The sequence below is a fragment of the Globicephala melas genome, chromosome 2 (genome assembly GCF_963455315.2).
Source record: "Globicephala melas chromosome 2, mGloMel1.2, whole genome shotgun sequence".
In the NCBI taxonomy this organism is placed as follows: Eukaryota; Metazoa; Chordata; class Mammalia; order Artiodactyla; family Delphinidae; genus Globicephala; species Globicephala melas.
The window spans coordinates 137,084,032-137,107,008 of record NC_083315.2 but is presented as its reverse complement, the minus strand read 5'-3'; the positions used below and the strand labels follow the sequence as shown (position 1 = coordinate 137,107,008).

Here is a 22,977-nt window from a genome sequence, read left to right as displayed (position 1 = left end):
AAAAAGCCTAACTTATGTCTGTACATGCTACTTGCTATGATATAATAAATGAACTTAGATATTTTAGAAAAGTTTCAATAACAGGTGAAACAAAAGATTTTCTGGGTTTTTCTTAGTTAATAAAGAAATTAAAGGAACTAGAATACTCCGTTCCTCAGGAATTTGAATTTTCTAAATATTTACCATATATAAATATTTTAAAGAATGATAAATTTTATTATAATCATATTTTAAACACAAAATAATGTGAGTATAGCTTGGTTATCAGGTTTGAGAGAAGAATAAAAAGATAACTGTTTAATTCTCTTAATCTTGTTCTAATTTTCATAGTCTCTAATTTTTGTATTATTTCCAAACCTATGGTGAGTAATATTATGGCAAGTTTTTAAAAAACAACATTAATTATTTTAATTGATGTATAACAAATTCAGACTTTTTAACATCTGTGACATCTTATTAAAAAAACAGAAACAATACTTTCTTTTGATGAACGCTTCTTTTTGACTAATCACAATAGAAAGAATAAGCACTAAGATTACTCTAACTTCAGATTCTAGAATAACATTGAATAATAGAATGCCACTTCAACAGTCAACTGCTTCCAAGTATTTTCAAATTACTGCATGCACAGAAGCATAAATGATGATAAACAACTTATGGCTTTAGTCACCATGGAAACCCTATTTCTTAAAAAACTGAATATTTTTTTCTTGTTTACTCTAATACATCATCAATGTATAGATGATATATACACATACAGCCTTGCTTCCCAGCTATAAAGTAGTAGTACCTCTATTAGTCATATTTTTCCTAAGACAAAATGTTTATTACTTAAGTATGTCCTTTAAGTGCAATGCAAAATAATTAGGTAAACATCAGCTACCACAACAAAACCTGTCAGACTTTTATATGAGATGTTCTCCTAGGCATCGAAAAGATAAAAGCACACAGGCTGGCACACCAAAAGTATAAGCATTAAAAACATACCAATTTCTTCCACTTCTTCCAGGAAATCATTATATTCTCTTAGACTAGGAAAGTCTTCTTCCCTTTTATTGTATCTTTAAGAGAAGAAAAAAATGAACATATTCCATATCATTTGCTTTCAATAGTAACTAACTGGTTTGTTTGTTCTTACTAATTCATACATGATACGTAAAAAAGGACTGCTTACAGCGTAAAACAGTTTTCTTGACACCAGGTTTGTAACTACAGCAAGAATGTTGTTCTTAAATTCTTATGACTACAGAGAAGGAGTAGAATCAGGAGAGAATGGTACAACATGTAAAATCCTAAGACTTAAGGGAAAAATAAAGAAATTAGGACACTGAAGAAATGGGAAATGAGCTTAAACAAGGTCTATCATTGGAATTATGATATTGTTTACTTTTAATAAATAGAGTCACTAATTTCCAGAAAGCTAAAATTAATTAAAAAGACACCTTCCTGGGATTTCCCTGGTGGCACAGTGGTTAAGAATCCACCTGTCAATTCAGGAGACACGGGTTCAATCCCTGCTCCAGGAAGATCCCACATGCCGCGGAGCAACTGAGCCCGTGCACCACAACTACTGAGCCACGTGCCCATGCTACGCAACAAGGGAAGCCACTGCAATGAGAAGCCCGTGCACCACAAAGAAGAGTAATCCCCACTCGCCGCAACTAGAGAAAGCCCGAGTGCAGCAACAAAGACCCAACACAGCCAAAAATAAATAAATAAATTTTAAAAAATAAAATAAACAAATAAAATGTTTCTCTAAAAAATAAATAAATAAAAAGACACCTGCCTGTTTTTCATGACAGTTACAGTCTAAAGGATGCTAGATCAAGAAAATCTATAAATATTACAAGTGTGCCTGTGAAGAATTAGGAAACGAGAGGGCTTAATGAAAAAGATAAGAATCTAAGAGACTATCTCCCATAAGCAATCCAAAAACTAAAAGAGTAGCTTGGGGTATTGATAAAGTAACACTTTATCTAGTAAAGTACCTAGAAAGATGCCGCTAAAACATTGGTGACCAATGTTGAAATGTAGACTACCTAGATAGATAGATATTAATTCTTTAAACCTAAAAAACAATAAAACTAACATACCATTGTAAAGCAATTATACTCCAATAAAGATGTTTAAAAAGAAAGAACAAAAAAATAAATAAATAAAAAACAATAAAGTGGCTTATAACATAAAATGAAAATCCAAAATGAAATCCAAAACTATTAACAAAGAGTAAAAAATTAAATCGTAAGTGAAAAAGAATATTAGAAATATTTATGTACTCACACACACACAGAGAGATCTATCAAAATAAATTGTAGCTAATGCTGATTTTTCTCTAATAGCTTTCAATCTCAACTTAAATGTTACCTCCTCAGGCCTTACCTTACATCACTGACTCACAACAACATTCAGTCCCTAACTTCATAGCATTTTTCTCAATGTATAATCACATATTTGTTTTGTTTGCCTGTTTTACTGTCTATGTCTATGCTATCCAAGCTACTGTACTGTAAGCCTTTCGAGGGCCTAATATGTATAACACTGTTCGAACAGAATAGGTACTCAGTATATATTTACTAATTAAATTAAAGAATAAATAAAGCAAATAAATTGTGAAGCCATCAATTTGGAGGATTTACTCTTCTCTGGGAGTTCCCCGATGGCCTAGTAGTTAGGATTCTGGGCTTTCACTGCCATGGTCCAGGTTCCATCCCTGGTAGGGAACTGAGATCCTGCAAGCTGCATGGAGTGGCCAAAAAATTTTTTTTAATTTTTTAATAAAAAAGATTTACACTTCTCTAACAAAGATTAGATAATTAGGGACTTCCCTGGTGGTCCAGTGGTAAAGAATCCACCTTCCAATGCAGGGGACAGTAGTTCGATCCCTGGTAGGGGAACTAAGATCCCACATGCAGTGGGACAACTAAGCCCGCAAGCCACAACTACTGAGCTCGCACGGTCATCTAGAGAGAGCCCGCGTTCCGCAAACTACAGAGCCCACGCGCTCAGGAGCCTGCATGCCACAATTAGAGAAGAGAAAACCCAGACGCCACAACTAGAGAGAAGCCCGCACGCCACAACGAAGAGCCTGTGGGACGCAACAAAAGATCTCACATGCCTCAACTAAGACCTGACGCAGACAAATAAAAAAAGATTAGATAATTAATATTACTGAGTTCTCTAAGACCTTAATAATTTTTTTAACATTGAACAATTACATAAATGAATTTATACTTATTCACTTGTCAAACTGTCCACATTTCTACAAGTAAATAATTATATCAATTACAGAAATAATTGTTAAAGTCCTCTTTGTGAACTGAATCATTCAAACATTAACACTTACATCTTTAGCACTTTTTTCCGAATCTCAACTTCCTTGTCAACAGTAGGATCTTCAAAGAGTTGTACCCTGAAGTTGCTCTTTCTAAGTGGAGTGCCACACTCAGGACAGTTTCCAGCTCCTCTCACAAAGAGTAAGTCCACGCAACTTTCACACCTGTAAGAAGGAAAATATAACTTTTAAGCTAGCATTCAAATCGGCAACAACTCTGTATATAGTTTGCCTTTGTTTTGGTGTTTCTTTGTTTGGGGGGGCTGCAGAGGGGCAGGAAAATTAATCATTGCTGCTTAAACTCTTATTAAAAACCTTTGGGAAAAAAGTTCATTTTCATTTGGAGCCTACTTCAGACATAGGTGTCCCAAGGGTTACCAGTTTAGTTTTACAAATTAAACAAATATACAAGTTTTTAAAAATTGATTTGGGATCTGGGAGGACTCAGATAGCAGGACAGGGGGAAGTCAAAGAGGCACATAAAAGAGCAGTCTAGGGTCAACTCCACTCTCAGTCCAGTATCACCCTTAGACCTGGCAGGGGCCTGCACTTTAGAGAACACTGCATATCATAATCACTAAAACAAAAACTTTTTTTCCCCTTTCAGCCTTTGTAAGGAAGTTTTTTAAAGTTCCGTTAGCAATTGAGTAAGTGGCAGTTACTCAAAAGGGAGAGGTGCTAGCTGAAGGAGGCCCCAGGCCAGAGGATAAAGAACTGAGAGTGACCTAGTATATGTGGAGAAAGGAGAAAATCACCACAGCTTCTGCCCTGAGAAATCCTAGAAAGAATGGCTACTTATAAAATCTTTAACCAGTTAAACCTGGCTGTCCTAAATTCACCAAAGTGATTGCCCAGGCAAGCCAAGTTTCCCAAATACCTCCATCCCTTCTTTCCTCCCTTCTTGGGTAGTACAATTTGGGGAAGAACTTAGAACTTCCTGGAAGTCTTGAGTTGGGAAAGAAAGAAGCTGGCAAAGTTAACGAGATTCCTGCAAATTAAGATTCCTGCGAATTGACAGGGTCAGTTCATATACTGTTTTAGATGGGTCCAGGCACCACCCAATCATCCCTGCCCCGCCCTGCCCTAGCAGATCCATGCTAGTAATCAGACTAGCAAGTGGAAAGGCTGACCAGAAGAAAGGAGCTGCTTTAGCCTGTGGGTCTTAAAGATTCAGGTTCCTGGGAACTCAGGAAGCAGCGTTGGAACTAAGGCTGCACTAAAGATGTAGCTTGATTCATACTTTCAAACATTTAAACATTTTGGTATGTAGTCCTCCAATTGTAATATTGCCCCCAACTCCATAGGTTAGGGCCATACCAACCCTATCACTCCTTTCTTAGCACTATATGAAATTATTTATTTCTTTATGTGTTGATTTTCTGTAACCTCCACTAGAATGGAGGGCAGGAATTTAGCCTATTATTATTCTAAACACATCACAACACACACACACAAAAAAGGACAAATTCTAATAAATAAGGGAAAAGTTGATTTCTTCCAAATATGTAGTTGATTTATGGAATAAGCTAAATGAGAAGAATGATACAGCTAAATAAGAATAGTTAAGGTTAGTTATCAGTAAAATACTAACATTGACCTTTGCATATTTCTATCTTAAAGTAGAGGGGAAAAAAATCCATCAAAAAATAGAGGCAAAAAATCCCTAAGAGGGAGAACAGAGATCATAGTTGTCATTATTCAAGATCAACAAAACCCCAGAAAATTCACTTGGGATTGGGAAGATTGGGAGTGGTACATTTTGCCTAATCTTTGTGGTTGGAGGAAATTAAATCCAACTAGAGAAGTTGAAAATAAGGACACTTTAGAACTACACTGACTAAAGATATTTATAGGCAAGGAGCCATCTGAAATACTCAAAACCATTGAGCCAATACATAGAATATTCTATATTTCAAGGTCTTGGAGTCAATAATTCAGTTAACAAGGTAATATAGAACACTTTAGTATTTCTAAAAGTCATATTGTAATCTCAGACATATAATTTGTTACCACCATCAGTTCTACATCTCCACTTTTTAAAAATCTACCTTAAATCATAAGGATTTCAACAGTATTAAGGTTTTTTTAAAATAATTTATTTTCCCATACTTTTCCCTTTCTGATTTTAATTGCTAAAAGAACAAATAATTCTTTTTTTAAAGCTCAAATATAGAAGTATATAGAGAAAAAACTCAAAGTTCTACTTCATTCTGTTCTACATCTCACTTCCCACATGTACCATACAACTGTTAAGTTCCATGTTTACGTGGCCAGATCTTTTTCTACATACTTACAATATATGTATTTACAGATTATATACATGAAAACTAGTCATACAAAAAAAGAACAGAAGAAAAAGTTCCGTATTGCTAGTTCACTTCATCTGGCAGCAGAGCAACCAAAAGAGCAGTATGTGGGCAATCTTTTGCCTCCAAGAGTGCTAGGAACTTTTTCAAACAAAATCTTATATTCTGCAGAACACAGGAAAATTTGCTGAAAAAGCCCAAATCCTCAGTTATTACCCATCCCCAAAGATATTTTTATGGTTTTCTTTTGTTTTTAAAAACCAGAATGGTGCCTGCCCTCTTTTCTCTCTGAACAACTTATTTTTAGATTTTATTTTCTTCTGTCAAGGATATTTAACTGCTTATATTCCTCTGTCAAGATTTTTAATCAGCTTGTTTCTTCTTTTTCCAGAGCTAAGAAGTCAATTAAAAATCTTGACAAAGACTAGATACAAAAAAACCTACAGCTAACATCATACTTAATGGTGAGAAACTGGAAATTTTCCAACTAAAATCAGGTACAAAGCAAGACTGTCTCCTACTCTCACTGTCTCCTACTGTCACTACTCCTTCTCAACATGATACTGGAAGTCTTTGCTAATGCAGTAAGACAAGAAAAGGAAATAAAAGATATACAGATTGGAAAGGAAGACACAGAGCTCTCTTTGTTTACAGATGACATGATTGTCTATGTTAAACATCCAAAAGAATCAACCAAAACACTTCTAGAACTAATAAGTGATTATAGCAAAGTTGCAGGATACAATATACAAAAAGTCTGCTTTCCTATGTACCAATAATGAACAAGTGCAATTTGAAATTAAAAACACAATACCATTTATGTTAGCTCCCAAAAATTTGAACGTTTAAGTATAAATCTAACAAAATATGTACAAGATATTGTACAAAATACGTACAATATAAGAAAAACTACAAAACTCCTATGAACAAAATTAAAAAAGAATTAAATAAATGGAAAGATATTCATGGACAGAAAGAGTTCATGGAAAGGAAGACTCAATATTTTGAGTTGTCAGTTTTTACCATCTTGATCTATAGATTCAATGCAATTCCAATCAAATTGCCAGGAAGTTAGTGTATGGACATCAACGAACTGATTCTAAAGTTTATATAAAAAGGCAAAAGACCAGAATAGGTACCATAATGTTGAAGGAGAAGAACAAAGTTGGAAAACTGATGCTACCTGACTTCAAGATTTACTACAAAACTACAATAATCAAAACACTGTGGTATTGGTAAAAGAATAGATGAATAGACCAATGGAACAAAATAGCCTAGAAATAGACCCACATAAATATACTCAGCTGATCTTTGTCAAAAGAGCAAAAGCAACACATGAAGCAAAAACAGTCTCTTCAACAAACTGGACATCCACATGGAAAAAAATGAATCTACACATGAACCTTACACCCTTAAAAAATTAACTCCAAACTTAACTCACAGGCCTAAATGTAAAATGCAAAACTATAAAACTCCTTGAGTATAACGTAGGATAAAAACTGTATGACTCGGGGCTTCCCTGGTGGTGCAGTGGTTAAGAATCTGCCTGCCAATGCAGGGGACATGGGTTCGAGCCTTGGTCCAGGAAGATCCCACATGCCGTGGAGCAACTAAGCCTGTGGGCCACAACTACTGAAGCCCGCGTCCCTAGAGCCCCGTGCTCTGCAACAAGAGAAGCCACCTCAATGAGAGGCCTGCGCACTGCCTGAAGAGTAACCCCCGCAAGTAGAGAAAACCCACACACAGCGACGAAGACCCAACGCAGCCAAAAATAAATTAAATAAATAAATTAAAACAAAAACAAAACTGTATGACTTTGGGTATGGTGATGACTTTATAGATACAACACCAAAGGCATGATCCATGAAAGATATCACTGATAAGCTGGATTTTTTTTTTAATTAAAAATTTCGGCTCTGCTAAAGATGACGTCAAGAGAAAAAAAACACCTGATAAAGGACTGTTATCTAAAATATACGGGGGAGAAAACTTCTTAAAAAAATGGGCCAAAGACCTTAACAGACAACTCACCAAAGAAGACACAGGTACACCTCATTTTATTGAGCTCTGCTTTATTTCACTTTGCAGATATTGTGGTTTTTACTAACTGAAGGTTTGTGGCAACTGCATTGTCAGATGATAGTTAACATTTTCTAGTAATAGAGTATTTTTTAATTAAGGTATGTACTTTTTTTTAGACATAATGCTACTGCACACTTAATAGACTACAGTGCAGTGTAAACATAACTTTTATATGCATACTGGGAAACCAAAAAATTATTGACTCATTTTATTGCAATATTCACTTTATTGCAGTGGTCTGGCACTGAACCCACAATATCTCCAAGGTATGCCTGTACACAGATAGCAAATAAGCACATGAAAAGATGTTCCACATAACACGGCATCAGGGAAATGCAAGTTAAAACAATGAGGTATACACTACACTCCTATTAAAATGGCCAAAATGCAATATACTGACAACACCAAATGCTTACAAAGATGTGGAGCAACAGGAACTCTCATACATTGCTGGGGGGAATGCAAAATGGTACAGTCACTTTGGAAGACAGTTTGATGTTTCTTTATGAAACACAGCATGCTCTTACCATACAATCCAGCAATTATGCTCCTTGGTATTTAACCAAAGAAGTTGAAAACTACATCCACACAAATACCTCCACAAATGTTTACAGAATCTTTGTTCATAATTGCGAAAACTTGGACACAGCCAAGATGTCCTTCAATAGATAAATGGATACATAAACTGTGGTATATCCAGACAACAGAATATTATTCAGCACTAAAAACAAACGAACTATGAAGCCATGAAAAGACATGAAAGAAGCTTAAATGCATATTACTAAGTGAAAGAAAACAATCTGAAAAGCCTACATAGTATAAGATTCCAACTATATGACATCTTAGAAAAGGCAAAATTATGGAAACAATATACCTGATCTTAGTCAAAAGGCCGAGAAGGGATTACGGAGATGATAAAAAGATCAGGGGTTGGTGGTGGATGGAGGGAGGAATAGGCAGAGCACAGAGGAATTTTAGAGCAGTGAAAATACTCTGTATGATATTATAATGATGGATATGTCATTATACTTTTGTCCAAACCCATAGAATGTACAACATCAAAAGTGAATCCTAAAGTAAACTATGGACTTTGGGTAATAATGATGTGTCAATACACATTCATCCTTGGTATTAAGAAAAAAAAAAAAGGACAACTCTGGTGAACGATGTTGATAATGGGTAAATGAGAAACCGCTGTACCTTCCTCTCAATGTTGTTGTAAATCTAAACCTGCTCTAAAAAAAATAAGTCTATAAAAAATAAAAATGTTGTCACTTTTTTTTTAAAGCGAAGTATATTAATGTTTGCTCAATGTTTATTAACATTTTCAATTCGTCATTTTAAATATCCAATAAACACTAAGGAAAATCAATTAATAAAATAATAGACAAGCTTGAGACTTGTTCCTCAGATTGTTTTAAAACCTAAGTGTTGGGCTTCCCTGGTGGCACAGTGGTTGAGAGTCCGCCTGCCGATGCAGGGGACACGGGTTCATGCCCCGGTCCGGGAAGATCCCACATGCCGCGGAGCGGCTGGGCCCGTGAGCCATGGATGCTGAGCCTGCGCGTCCGGAGCCTGTGCTCTGCAACGGGAGAGGCCACAACAGTGGGAGGCCCACGTAACGGTTAAAAAAAAAAAAAACACCTAAGTGTTCAACTGCCTTACCCATAAAAGCAATAATAATCCCTAAATTAACTCTCTTCCAGAAATGTTACTCCAATGAGAGGACATATGTGAAACCACTGTGAAAAACTACCTACATGTCCTAAGATCATGCCATGGAAGTTTTTATTCTAGAATGCATTTCCTTAAATGATAAATCGTGCATTTACCACGTCAAAGGTAGTTTTCTTACCAAAGACAACTCTTTAACTCTAGAATACACTTTTTTTAAAATTAATTTTTATTGGAGTATAGTTTCTTTACAATGTTGTGTTAGCTTCTGCTATACAGCAAAGTGAATCAGCTACACATATACATATATCCCCTCTTTTTTGGATTTCCTTCCCATTTAGGTCACCACAGAGCACTGAGTAGAGTTCCCTGTGCTATACAGTAGGTTCTCATTAGTCATCTATTTTATACATAGTAGTGTATATATATCAATCCCAATCTCCCAATTCATCCCATCCCCCTTCCCCCTCCCCCGTATCCATACATCCATTCTCTATGTCTATAGAATACACTTCTTTAAAAAGATAAAACTACCACTGACCACATAAAAATTACTTACTGAAGTGATTTACTAAAGATATGATGATACAATTAAACCCCATGTTGGTAATCATAAGACCTAGGTTGCCATCCCAGCTTTGTCTCTTACAATATGAGGAAGTCAAATTCTAATTTATATCTAAGGTTTCTTCCCACTTGGATAATTCTAGATACCTTGGGGTGTTACACAAGTTGTTAATTTTTTTTCCAAATAAGAATATATTTTCTCTCAATATAACTGATGTTTATCAGTTTAAATTTTCCATATCACCTATACTTACAAACTTTATATATGGTACAGACTTACCCTTAAGGCTTTAATTCAATCAAGAATATTATAACCACAGGAATTCCCCAGGGGTCCAGTGGTTAGGACTCAGCGCTTTCACTGCCAAGGGCCCAGGTTCAATTCCTGGTTGGGGAGCTAAGATCCTACAAGCCGCGTGGCATGACCAAAGGAAAAAAAAAGAATATTATACCCTATGATATTATATTTAGGGATGTGATATAGAATGCTCTATGACAGATGGGATTAGCAATACAAAGTATAAGAAGGCACAGACCCCCAGGATCTCTTCAAAAGTTTCTATAATATGGTAATTTTGCCCAGAAAAAATATACCATTTTCAGCATTTGAAAAAATTGGGACAATACTTTTAGAAGCACATATATTTAAACATATATACACACAAGCACATACATGTATGCACAAAAATATATACAGGTATGCAGAGGAAGAAAGGGTCCTTTAGAAGAAAAAAAAAATTTTGCTAAGAATTTTGTTTCTCAATCTTACTATGCTGATAATATATTCTTTTGAATTTGTACCAACATAATGCTATTTTAACAAATTATGAGTATGATACTACTTTGAATGCATATAACTGTTCTTCTAAAAAGCTTAAAAATCTATACAAAGACCATGATTAAAAAATAAAGGCTGAGTTAGATATTATTTTCCCCTTTCCACAGGCAGTTAAACAAAATGACCTGTCAAAGGTCATAGTTTAAGTGCGGGCTAGAAATCTATGTCGCCTAATTTCTGGGCATTTCTGGGCATCTTTCTACCAATTGAATGTTCCAGATCTGGCCAAACCCAAAAGCTTCAGATCCAGGAAATCTCACAGCATTATCCGTGATGCTAGAGTATCCAAACCATCATATAACTACTTGGTATGAGAAGGTTTAGATCCATTTGGCAGTGAATTATAAAGTTTGTGTTACCCTATGGCAAGACGAAGGGTCCATAAAACAAAGGGACAAGGTTGTGTCTGCTAAGTGTCAAAACAGTAGTAGATTCACTCCTGAGCAGCTGAGAGGGAACAGAGCACCATTAAGGGCACAAATTCTGGAGCCATTTTGCCTCCTTCTCTTCAGTCATTTGTTAGGCCTGCAACCCTAGACGAATTATTAACCATCACTGTGCCTCAACTTCCTTGTGAAAAAGAAAAATAGTATCTTCCAGGGGTTGAGGTGTAGGGAAGTAGAGATCTGCCTCACAGAGTTGATGAGATTTGTATCAGCTAATTTCAGTTAAAATGTTTAGAAATATACCAGGCATATAGTATGCTCTCAATAAACATCAGCTATTACAACTAGTACTTAATGCAAAGAAGAACTAATAAGGACCAGAGTTCAAAGGAGGCAGTATCAAGGATCAGCTGGAGACGGACTCAGAAAACAGGCTGAACAGCATTGGGCCTTGAAGAATTTGATGGCTTTGAAGTACAAAAGAAGGATGACATTCCAGGCAGAAATCACAGCAAGAACAATGGTGTAAATACTCACAATTTATACATGGAACAATAAACAGAACACTTTGGGGAAAAAAAATTAATGTAAGGATGTAAAGCAGTCCTTCTCACCCTTTCCTATCAAAGTACTCTTAAATGGCAGAGAAAAATGTACCACCTGTAAGACTGGGGACATAGTCTCAAAAAAAAGGTCAACATAAGGTCAACATTTCTCCCAAAGTCAACATTTCTTCAAATTATGATGTTTTATCTTAAAAATTCATAAAAACTCAATTTGACTCCACAATACAATCCTATTTATTGTCATTGAAAGATGTCTTCAAATAATTCCCAGTTATTCAATTACTCAAAAATTTTTTCATATTCTCTAGGTAAAACTGACATTCCAAAAATATACCTATATATTTATGTACCACCAACATACCAAGCACACTTCAAGGACCAAATATACTTCAGTTAAAGAAGCATAGAGGGGAATTCCCTCGCGGTCCAGTGGTTAGGACTCCAAGCTTTCACTGCCGAGGGACTGGGTGCAATCCCTGGTCAGGGAAATAAGATCCCACAAGCCACACAGCACACCCTCCCCCTCCCAAAAAAAGCAGCATAGAGGATAACAAAAATAATAACAATACATCCATCCATGGGAATCTTACAAAGGAAAGAAGTAGCAAATTAATGTGGAAAGGAATGACTACTCAATAAATGGTTAGGACACCACTGGCTTTCTAGATGAAGGGGAAAAAAAACTAGATCCTTGTTTCTCACACTATCAACAAAAAGAAATTCCATATGAATAAATGATCTAAACATAAAAGAAAAAACTTTAAACTGAAGAGATTATAGGAGAAATTATGACATCAGGGCAGGGATTTCTTAAAGGTGACTAAAACACTTTAAACCATGTAAAGAAGATTGATACATTTAATTTCATCAAAATTAAAAGCTTTTATGGGAGGCTGGGGGACACAATACTGGTTACAGACTCACTACAGACTAGGAAATTACTTTTTCATTATACATAAAAAATAATATTCAGACTATATAAAAAGGTTCTACAAATCAGTAACAAGCACAGTGCTATAGAAAAATGAGTGGATTATGTGAACAAGCAAATTGCACCATGCAAATTCACTTGCTTCTTAGAGTTAAGTTCACCCTAGATGGGAACAGCTTCTTAGGGATTCTACTTATTTAGTTTCCATGGGAAACCTTCAAAAGAAAGGGACAAACTACAGCCCCAATACTGCCATTGATTTCCTGGCCATAACTGATCCTCATCATCCTGCTCTAGTTTCCCCTCACCCTCTACTAGCACTTCTGCTGGTCTAGGCAGCTTGCCTGCTTACCATTCTCTTTTTAGGTTGTACTTTTTAGGCTACTGTACTTATATATTTACTACAGTAGGCTTGGGAGCACCAAGAGATGTCCTAGTGGATCCCTTAAGTGTCATATTCTTCCCTGACCTCATTGGGATGGTGATCAGAGTCAATTACTCTTGCCAAGATGATGACTCCTTTTTTCCTTTCTTCTTTTGGCACAAGGACCCCAAAGTTACCAGACAGCAGGCATGGACTAAAGTTTAATGGAGTTCTTACCCTGTCCCCCGTGGGGCACTTTCAGCTCCAGAAACAAGGATCTCTAAGTCCACAGAGCCTAAAGTTACATGGATGGAAAGCACAAATTCCCCAAGTAATGACTGGGTGTAACATTAAGTGAACCCACTCCCACTTCCATCTCTTGGTTCTAGGATTGATGTATTTTACCTGTTAGGGATGCCCAAAATAACGGTCATATCCATATGAATATTTAGGGTACAGAGAGCATCATGGAGGATTGGTGTCCACCCTTTTAGAGTATCACCTCCAATCCAGCACCTTAGTTGCATTTATGAGCTCATTAAAACTGCTCTACCAATCCAGAGGAGTAAGAGTGGAGCAGTTAGTGTCAGGACCAGTGAATTCATGAACTTAGGCTCACAGTCACATATCTTTTCCTACAGAGTGGGACTCTTGGTAAGAGAAAATGTTGCTCAAGATACCATATTGGTAAAATAAACACTGTGTTAAGTCTTCAGACAGTAGTGCTGGCTACAGCCCTATGAGCAGGAAAAGCACACCTATACTCCGAATGTATGTTAACCCCAGACTAGATGAACTGCTGTCCCTCCCAGGATGGGGGAAGGTACAGTTTTAGAGGTTGGTGCTTGATCTTCCCCACTATGATAGCCTTTACCCCACTGGTCACGGAACCAATCTGAGAGTTCTGCCAAACACCATGTATGTCCATTCCAATTATACATTTGGGAACCAAGGAAATGACTACCAGGTGAGAATACAGACCCACTGTGAGCTAAATCTGAGCCCAAACGCTATTTATTATTAGGTGATAATAATAAATCTGATTCTCATACACCCTCATTCTCATAAGAGGAATGTAGTATCACTTTGGGTCCCCAGATTTCAACTGTCAATTCACACCATGGTCAATAATCCCTCACAGGTTTGCAGCCAAAACTGAATCACTGAAGGTGTCTGGGCAGAACGAGCATGAAGCATTAACTGGGCTAAACAGTGACTCAGGATCTTATATAAAGAATCAAAACAAACCCAATATCACCAGGTTAGGCCCAGCAAAGATCTTGAGGCCTGCCCAGTATTCCTTGGGCTGTTGCCAATAGAATGAATTCTCAGACTTCTCTGGTCTTGTCCGGAACCCAGACCATTAAGCTCAGCAGACTAGGCACAACCATCTAACCATTTGTATGGATGTTACACTTATTAAGTCTACATTGTTTCTCATCCTAATCTTTCCACTAGAATATACTTCTATAAATAACTGGGCTGAATAGTGACTCAGGATCTTATAACAAATCAAAACAAACCACTGAAGGTGTCTGGGCAGAACAAGCATGAAGCAGTAACATTTAACTCAGCAGTTCCCAACCTTTTTGGCACCAGGGACCAGCTTAGTGGAAGACAATTTTTCCACGGACGGAGGGTGGGGGGCAGGCGGGTTAGTTCAGGCAGTAATGCAAGCGATGGCGAGCAGCAGATGAAGCTTCGCTGGCTCCCCAGCCGCTCACCTCCTGCTGTGCGGCCCGGTTCCTAACAGGCCTCAGACTGGTACTAGTCCATGGCCCAGGGGTTGGGGACCTCTGATTTAACTGATATCAAGACCGACTGACTTCACACCAAAAATACATGCTAAATGACACCCACTTTTTGCCACCTCCACTGCTACAAGCCACTGTCACTTATTGTCTGAAGAACTGCTACAGCTTGCCAACTGCTCTCCTTGCTTCCACTGTTGCCCCCAACGCACACCCACCACCTTCCCCCAAATTTATTCTCTATAGGATAATCTCTTTAAATTAGAAATTAGCTCATTTCACCCCCTTGTTCATGACCCAATAGTGTCTCATGTTAAAAAGCGTAAAATAAAAATGTGTTACCAGAGCCTTGAAGACCCTACATGGTCTGACCCCAACCTAATTCTCCAGCTTCATGCCCTACCAATTTACCCCTGTCTTCTTTCAGTCCTTCCAACATGCAAAATCATTCAAGTTTCAGGGCCGGAAACTCTCTTCTCCCCAATTTTCCTATGGCTGACTCTTCTCAGCATTCAAGGCTCACACCAAATGTCATTTGTTCACAAAGACTCTTATTGAAAAACTGTCCCTCTTATCCAAGGCTAAGTCCTTCATTTGTGCCATAATATAACCAAAATTCTTATTAGAAATTGACCTCTCCATCTTTTAAAAGATCTTATCCATCAGATGATGTCTCTTCTTTAGAGATGCCTTCTTACCACATCTGTAAGACGTCTAAAAGTTGAAGTACCCAGAGTTATATCCTGAGCACTCTTCTCCCTCCATAGATGATCACATCTAGTACAATGGCTTTAACTGTGACCCTCGGAACCAGATTTCAGGTGTTCTCCTAAGAATCACCCACTTCAATGATACAGACAACAGATTAGCAGCAGTTTTGCTACAATTCCTGCTCTTTCCTGACTTCCTGAAATGCAGCATTTGCCCTTCCCTTACTGCTCCAGTCCTTTTAACAGGTTTGTAAGTCTGTAAATTGCCCACATTAATTTCCTAATGGCTTAAAATAACTAGGGTGGGTTTTTCTTTTCCCGACTGAACTCCAAGGGACACACATCCTGCTCTTTGTAGCCCACTTATCAAAATCAATAATTTTACATTTGTTAATTGTGTTTAATATCTGTCTCTCCTACTAGATTATTCAACAAGAACAGGGATCACATTTGTTATGCTCATTACCGTATCCCAAGCCCTGTGTTTCAGGACAAATACCAGTTGAATGAATGTAACACCTTGGTACAATAAAGTTCCACTCACTACATCAAACGTAACAGCTCCAACTCTCAAAGTTCCTCTACTGTCTACCACAATTTAATCTCATTAAAAACAATACCTCTTGAACTTTGCCTTCTTCTCTTCATCTGCTTATTCAACCAGCTCAGAGCCTTGGAATTACTCTTCATTTCAACCTAGCAGCCTAGCACTCCACATTCTGCACTAGAATACAACCAAGAACTCTCAAGCTGACTTTTTACTTTCAGATTGTCTCATTTGTTATTAACATGAAATGAGATTATCTCTGTGATGAAACCAATAATGCAATCTGATTTTCTGATCTACATATCTAGTTTTGGTCTTAAATTATCTAATTATCATTAAATAATTAGATAATTAGATAAGTTATAAAACATATAATCAAAAGTAATATTAGACCCCTTAAAAATGTGTTAATTCATCTAAAGTGTTCAACAAGGGAAAATAAAACCATTCAGCATAAATGAAAGAAAGTATAAAATTGCTCTCCATTTTTCTTTTGTTTTACAGAAAATTCCTATTTATTCAGAAAACAAAAATACTCTTAAGGAAAATCTACATACCATAAAAATGGCATTTATTTTGTTGCCAAATCCAAATTCATTCAATAAATATGTGCCTACTATGTGACAGGTACTGTTGGATACACTGGGGATGCCTCAGTGAGCAAAACAAAGATCGCCGCCCTCATGGAGCCTATCAAAGAGGCTGGAAAAAGATCATATAAGACAGAAGAGACACTATGTATAAGGACCCTGGATTTTACTGTGTGTGAAATGGGAAGGTACTGCAGGGCTTAGAGCAGAGAAGTAACATAAATTATTTATTTGAAAGTATCACCCTGGCTGCTGTGTGGAAATAGACAAGAGGGGCATGAACAAAAGCAGCTAAACTAGGTCATGGGCTAGTATCATAATCCAAACAAGAGATGAAGGTACTCAAACCAAGGTGACAGCAGTAAAAATGGAGCAAAAAGTGGTCAGATTCTCACCTTAAACACGTATTAACAGAGGAGGAACCAGAGACTACCGAGAAGCATGAAAAGATGAACGATCGGGGAAATACATTGTATAATCAAAGTAAAATACCATTTCACATCTAAAAATTTTTAGAAATTTTAAAATTTGACAATATCAAATGTTGGCAAAGATATACAAAACTAGATTTTCACACTGCCTATAGGAGTGTAGACTAGACATCCTCTTTGGAGAACAATTTGGCATTTCTTAGTAAAATTAAACATGCACATGCCTTACTACCTAATAATTCTATCCTAGGTATATATCCTGGAGAAAACCTAAACCATGTGAATCAGGAGACATGTACAAGAATGTTACAGAAATATTTCCTACAGCAAAACAAAATTTGGAAACAACACATATGTCCATTAACGGGAGAATGGATAAATAAAATACTATAAAATCATGCAGTGGAATACTATACAGCAGTGGAAATAAACAAATTACAACTATATGCATCAACATGGATGAATCTCAAAACTGTAACTCAAAAACACAATGTTGGCTTCCCTGGTGGCGCAGTGGTTGAGCGTCCGCCTGCCAATGCAGGGGACACAGGTTCGTGCCCCAGTCCAGGAAGATCCCACATGCCGCAGAGTGGCTGGGCCCGTGAGCCATGGCCACTGAGCCTGTGCGTCTGGAGCCTGTGCTCTGCAACGGGAGAGGCCACAACAGTGAGAGACCAGCGTACCGCAAAAAAAAAAAAAAAAAAACACAATGTTAGGGACTTCCCTGGTGGCACAGTGGTTACGAATCCACCTGCCAGTGCAGGGGACACAGGTTCGAGCCCTGGTCTGGGAAGATCCCACGTGCCACAGAGCAACTAAGCCCATGCGCCACAACTAGTGAGCCTGCGCTCCAGAGCCCGCAAACCACAACTACTGAGCCTACATGCCACAACTACTGAAGTCCACACACCTAGAGCCCATGCTCTGCAACAAGAGAAGCCACCGCAATGAGAAGCCCGCGCACCGCAATGAAGAGCGGCCCCGGCTCGCCGCAACTAGAGAAAGCCCACGTGCAGCAACGAAGACCCAACGCAGCCAAAAAATAAATAAATTTATAAAAAAACACAATGCTAAATGAACAAAGTTGAAAAAGAACACATATATAAATTGGAACCCCCATACACTGCTGGTGGGGATGTAAAATGGTACAGCAAAGATGAAAAACAGCATGGCAGCTCCCCACCAAAAAATTAAAAATTACCATATGATCCAGAAATCCCACTTCTGGGTATATATCCAAAAGAACTGAAATCAGAATCTCAAAGAGATATCTGTATTCCCATGTTTGTTCCAGCATTATTCACAATAGGCAAAATATGGAGACAACCTAAATGTCCATCAGTGGTTGAATGGATAAACAAAAAGTGTTATACACATACAGTGGAATTCAGACTTTAAAAAGGAAGAAAATTGTGCAACAAAATGGGTGAACCTTGAATACATTATGCTAAGTGAAATAAGCCAGTCACGAATGGACAAATACTGTATGAACCCATTTTCATGAAGTAACTAAGTTCTGTTTCTCAAAATTCAGAGAAACAGAAAATAGAAAGGTGATTTTCAAGGACTGGGGAGCAGGCGGAGTGGGGATGAATGTTAATGGGTATAGCGTTTCAGTGCGGTAAGCTGAAAGAATTCTAGAGCTCTCTTATACAACATTGTAAATATACTTAACACTACTGAGCGATACACTTTAAAAGGTAAGCATGGTAAATTTAATGTTATTTTTTAACACAAAAAATATTTAGAAAAAGAACATATACACAATACATACACTTACATAAAATTCAAAACTAAATTAGAGCAGCAATATGTGGTAAATCTATAAAGAAAAGGAAAAAAAGAATGATTAACACAAAAATTCAGAGTAGCAGTCATGTCTATGAGAGACAGAGGAAATATGATAGAAAAAGGATAGAGGCTTCAAATTTATTGGTAATATCCTGCTTCTTCATCTAGGTAGTAAGTATTTGATACAAACGTGTTTGGTTTATTATTATTATTTATTAAGCTATTAGTGTTCTATACATACTTTTTGTATGAAAAAAAAGATTTAAAAATGTAAACTCAACACTATTTCCTCAGAAACTAGGATAACTCTTTGAAAATGCACATGGCCTTGTCATCACCCCCTCTCTGATAATAGAGGAGAAACACAAAAAGGGTTTGTAAGAAGTGAATTATAGCATGGTGATTTACAAGCAGAGGTTTGTCATCAATTAGACCTAATTTAATCCAGGCTAAGCCATTTACTAGTTTTTTTACCTTAGGTAAGTTACTTAAAGTTTGTAAGCCTCAATTCTCACATCCACAAAAAGAGGATGTCAATAGCACCTAACCAATTAGAGTTATTATAAAGATTAATTGAGATAATGAATAAAGAGCATTCAGTACTATGCCTAGGACACCATAAGCATTTCTGTAGGAGTAACAGTACTTTTTAAAACCTTCCTAGGTTATTCTAATCCTCCTCTTGCCCTACCTCCACCTGAAAGATTTTGTCATTATCCTCGAAGAAAGGTTAGAGAAATCCTTTTCAGAGATATAACTCTCAAAAATCCATTAGAATTTCTCCTTGTGTTTCGGTGTGCCTTATCACTTACAAAGACCAAAAAAAAAATGTTAAAGGTCAACCAAGACTTTTAAAAGTCAACCAAGAAGAAAGTTATTAAACATGTAACTCTTCAAAATTACAGATATCATTAAGGACAACCATTCTACTATTTTTAAGCACATATATTCTGGAGCTGTTCGTAAATGGATAATATAATAATACTATATACTCAACCTCAAGCAGAAATAAAGTGAATCATAATTCAAAAACTAAATTGTTCTTGTCTCCAAGATCATTAGAAAACCCAGAAGGGTCTGACAGATAATTACCACTTGTATTTTTTTTTTCTTTTTGGGGGCTTCCCACAACCATCCTCTGTTTTATATATCTTAAGTCCCTTAGAATAGGTCTCAAAACTGGGCTCATTTCTCCCAAAAGTAAAGGTATCCAGGAAAGAACCCAGAGGGAAGAAATGTAGTAAAAAGAAATACTGGACCGACTAAGGCTGCAGTAAGCTGGCCAGACAGAGCAAGGTGTCTAGATGCCAGGCTTGTGAGGGAGTATTTGCATGTACCAGAAACTCACAAGACCATAAGTCACAAATCCACAAAGTACAAGGGTTTCTTGTACATATTACCATTGAAATGTTCCTCCACTCACCTTCCAAAATGTAGTTTAGGTTTATATTGCATTTCCAATCCAAAAGTGCATTGTTAACACCTCACGAAGCATATGGAAACCATTTCCGTGATCTGTTCCTATATTAAAAATGTTTACTATAAGAGAAACAGATCTCTGAACCTAAACCTTAACAACTTATTAAAACAGAAACTCTCAAACTCGATTTATCTACATTCATTTTTATTATTGAACTCCTAAGTCCCCACACTTTCTCCATACTATCTGAAAACATTTCCTATTTCTTAAAGAACATTTATTCTCTCAGTTTTTATTGTTTCAAATTTCAACTGTAACATATTTGGAGTTCTAACAAGTATATACCCAATATATTTTGTTTTTAATAATTAAATTATTAAACTGTAAACCTCCCCAAAATGAAATCTAAATAGTACTCATATAATGAATGGTACTAACTATCCAGTGATTTATTATTTGTCCTATATCTGAAAGTTTCTTGAAAAGATTGTGAAAAACAAGATAGGTACCCAAAAAATGGGGGAGGGGGTACTTTGTACTATTTAACAGATGCAATCCTTTTATATTAACTACATCATCATCTTAAGATATCACCAAAAACAAATATTGGGGAAAAAAGAGGTTCCTTAAAAAATAATCATTTTCAGGTTATACTTCTACTTTTGTATGTCAAGATTTAAAATATTTTTTTCTAAGACTACAGGTTTTAAATTGTATAGAGGCAGAAAAGAATTCTACACTTTAAAGTTAGACTGAACCTCTGCTAAAATCACATAGTACAAATAAAGTTCAAATTTTTTACCACAACACAGTGTATCATAGGTTGAACAGAGGATAAGATTTTTCTATTTAGTACTCGATTTAACTGTAAATAGAAGCCATCAGAAACGAACTACTCTGGTTATGCTTCAGTTTTCCAATGATCATCTTAATTTTAAGAATGCTCTATTTTTTTAGTCTTTTAAACATTTTTTGTCTATTGTTTAGCTCTCTTACTTCTCCAGCACTGGACATAATAGCAGCCTGTTTAATTATATTCCAAACTCTGGCCACAACCTTCTGAACTTCTAGCTCTCAATCTCATTACCTACACTGCCCCACTGAATCTCATCCAGACCTCCTACCCCTTTGATACTTCCTTCCTCTTCTAATTACAGTTTACCCCTAGTTACACTACCTTTCATAATTGGCCCAGACCCCAAGACCCACCATTTCAGCTATTACCACTGGTAATTTATTTGCCTGCTGCTTTACTGACATGTTCCCTATCTTTTCCAGAAAGAAATTCACTTACTCTTCAAAATTCCATTCTTCACCTAATCATCAAAATCCCAAAAGTGAGAATTATCTTAGACAATGCCTTCTTACCCTCATAGCCAACAGAATCACCAAATACTTTCAATTTATCTCTTAAATCTATCTCAAATCTTCCTTATTTTCTTCAGTTCAACTCTAATGTCTTAGTGAATGTCTTCACACTCCTTAATTCAATATAAAACAAGAAGCTAAGAGTATGGGTTCTAAAATCAAATAGCCCATTAACTTGTAACTGTTTGTGATAAGCTTTATCTATTTATTAGACTTACAGGTAGTAAACAGTACAAATCAAAAGACAATTAGGTTCACTATCTGATAAACAGACAAGAGAGGATGCCTTAGCAATCTAAGTCACTGTTTTTTAGGGGGGTTTTGTTTGTTTCTTTTTAACTTGTTTATTTTTGGCTGTGTTGAGTCTTCATTGCTGCACCCAGGCTTTCTCTCTAGTTCCGGTGAGCCGGGGCTACTCTTCGTTGCGGTGCGCGGGTTTCTCATTGCGGTGGCTTCTCTTGTGGAGCATGGGCTCTAGGCGTGCATGCTTCAGTAGTTGTGGCATGCGGGTTTAGTAATTGTGGCTCACAGGCTCTAGAACGCAAGCTCAGTAGTTGTGGCACACGGGCTTAGTTGCTCCGCGGCACGTGGGATCTTCCCGGACCAGGGCTTGAACCCATGTCCCCTGCATTGGCAGGCGGATTCTTAACCACTACGCCACCCGGTAAGTCTCTCAGTCACTGTTACTGCAGACCTAAATATACAGACGTAAACAAGGAAAAAGGAAGAATGTACTGAACATGAGCAGATCCTCAAGAAAGACAGCTTCGACAGTATTGCACGATTTATGTGTATAAATGTATAAACCTGATGTTTATTTTCTATTTTTGAACTTTACATTACTGCAATAAATACCATGTACACATAAACTTTTCATTTTACATATATACAGTAGTTTACATACATACAGTATTTTAACAGATATATCATACCATTAACAACTCTTTCATAACACTATAAAGAGAGAATAATTGTCAGGTTTAATGGCATTAACAAGTGAACATTAAAAGACAGTACTGTGGGGACTTCCCTGGTGGTCCAGTGGTTAAGACTCCTCACTCCCAATCCTGCATGCCGCAACTAAAAAAATCCCACATTCTGCAACGAAGATCCCACGCAGCCAAATAAATAAATAAATATTAAAATAAAATAAACACATTTCTGGCAAAAAATTTGAAAATGTATATAACAAAATAAAAGATAGTACTGTGTATAGCTAGCAAAACCAATCACTTCCCATTCTGGGCAATGAGTCAAGAATCTCAAACTGTCACCAGCACCTGCATTAAATGTAAACCCAGATGGTAAACAACTGTCACCGAAA

General features: G+C 36.8%; 1 protein-coding gene across 3 annotated transcripts in view; it reads right to left on the bottom strand.

Moving 5' to 3' along the window:
- Positions 1 to 22,977, bottom strand: part of MNAT1 (MNAT1 component of CDK activating kinase) — a 215,379-nt gene that overhangs the window by 166,020 nt on the left and 26,382 nt on the right. For all 3 annotated transcript variants that reach the window (XM_070044974.1, XM_030855154.2, XM_070044973.1), the window contains exons 2-3: positions 3,344 to 3,496; positions 988 to 1,061 (exon numbers count right to left, since the gene is read on the bottom strand). In XM_070044974.1, the coding sequence (XP_069901075.1) occupies positions 988 to 1,061; positions 3,344 to 3,496 (227 nt within the window). The remainder of the gene's footprint in view (positions 1 to 987; positions 1,062 to 3,343; positions 3,497 to 22,977) is intronic.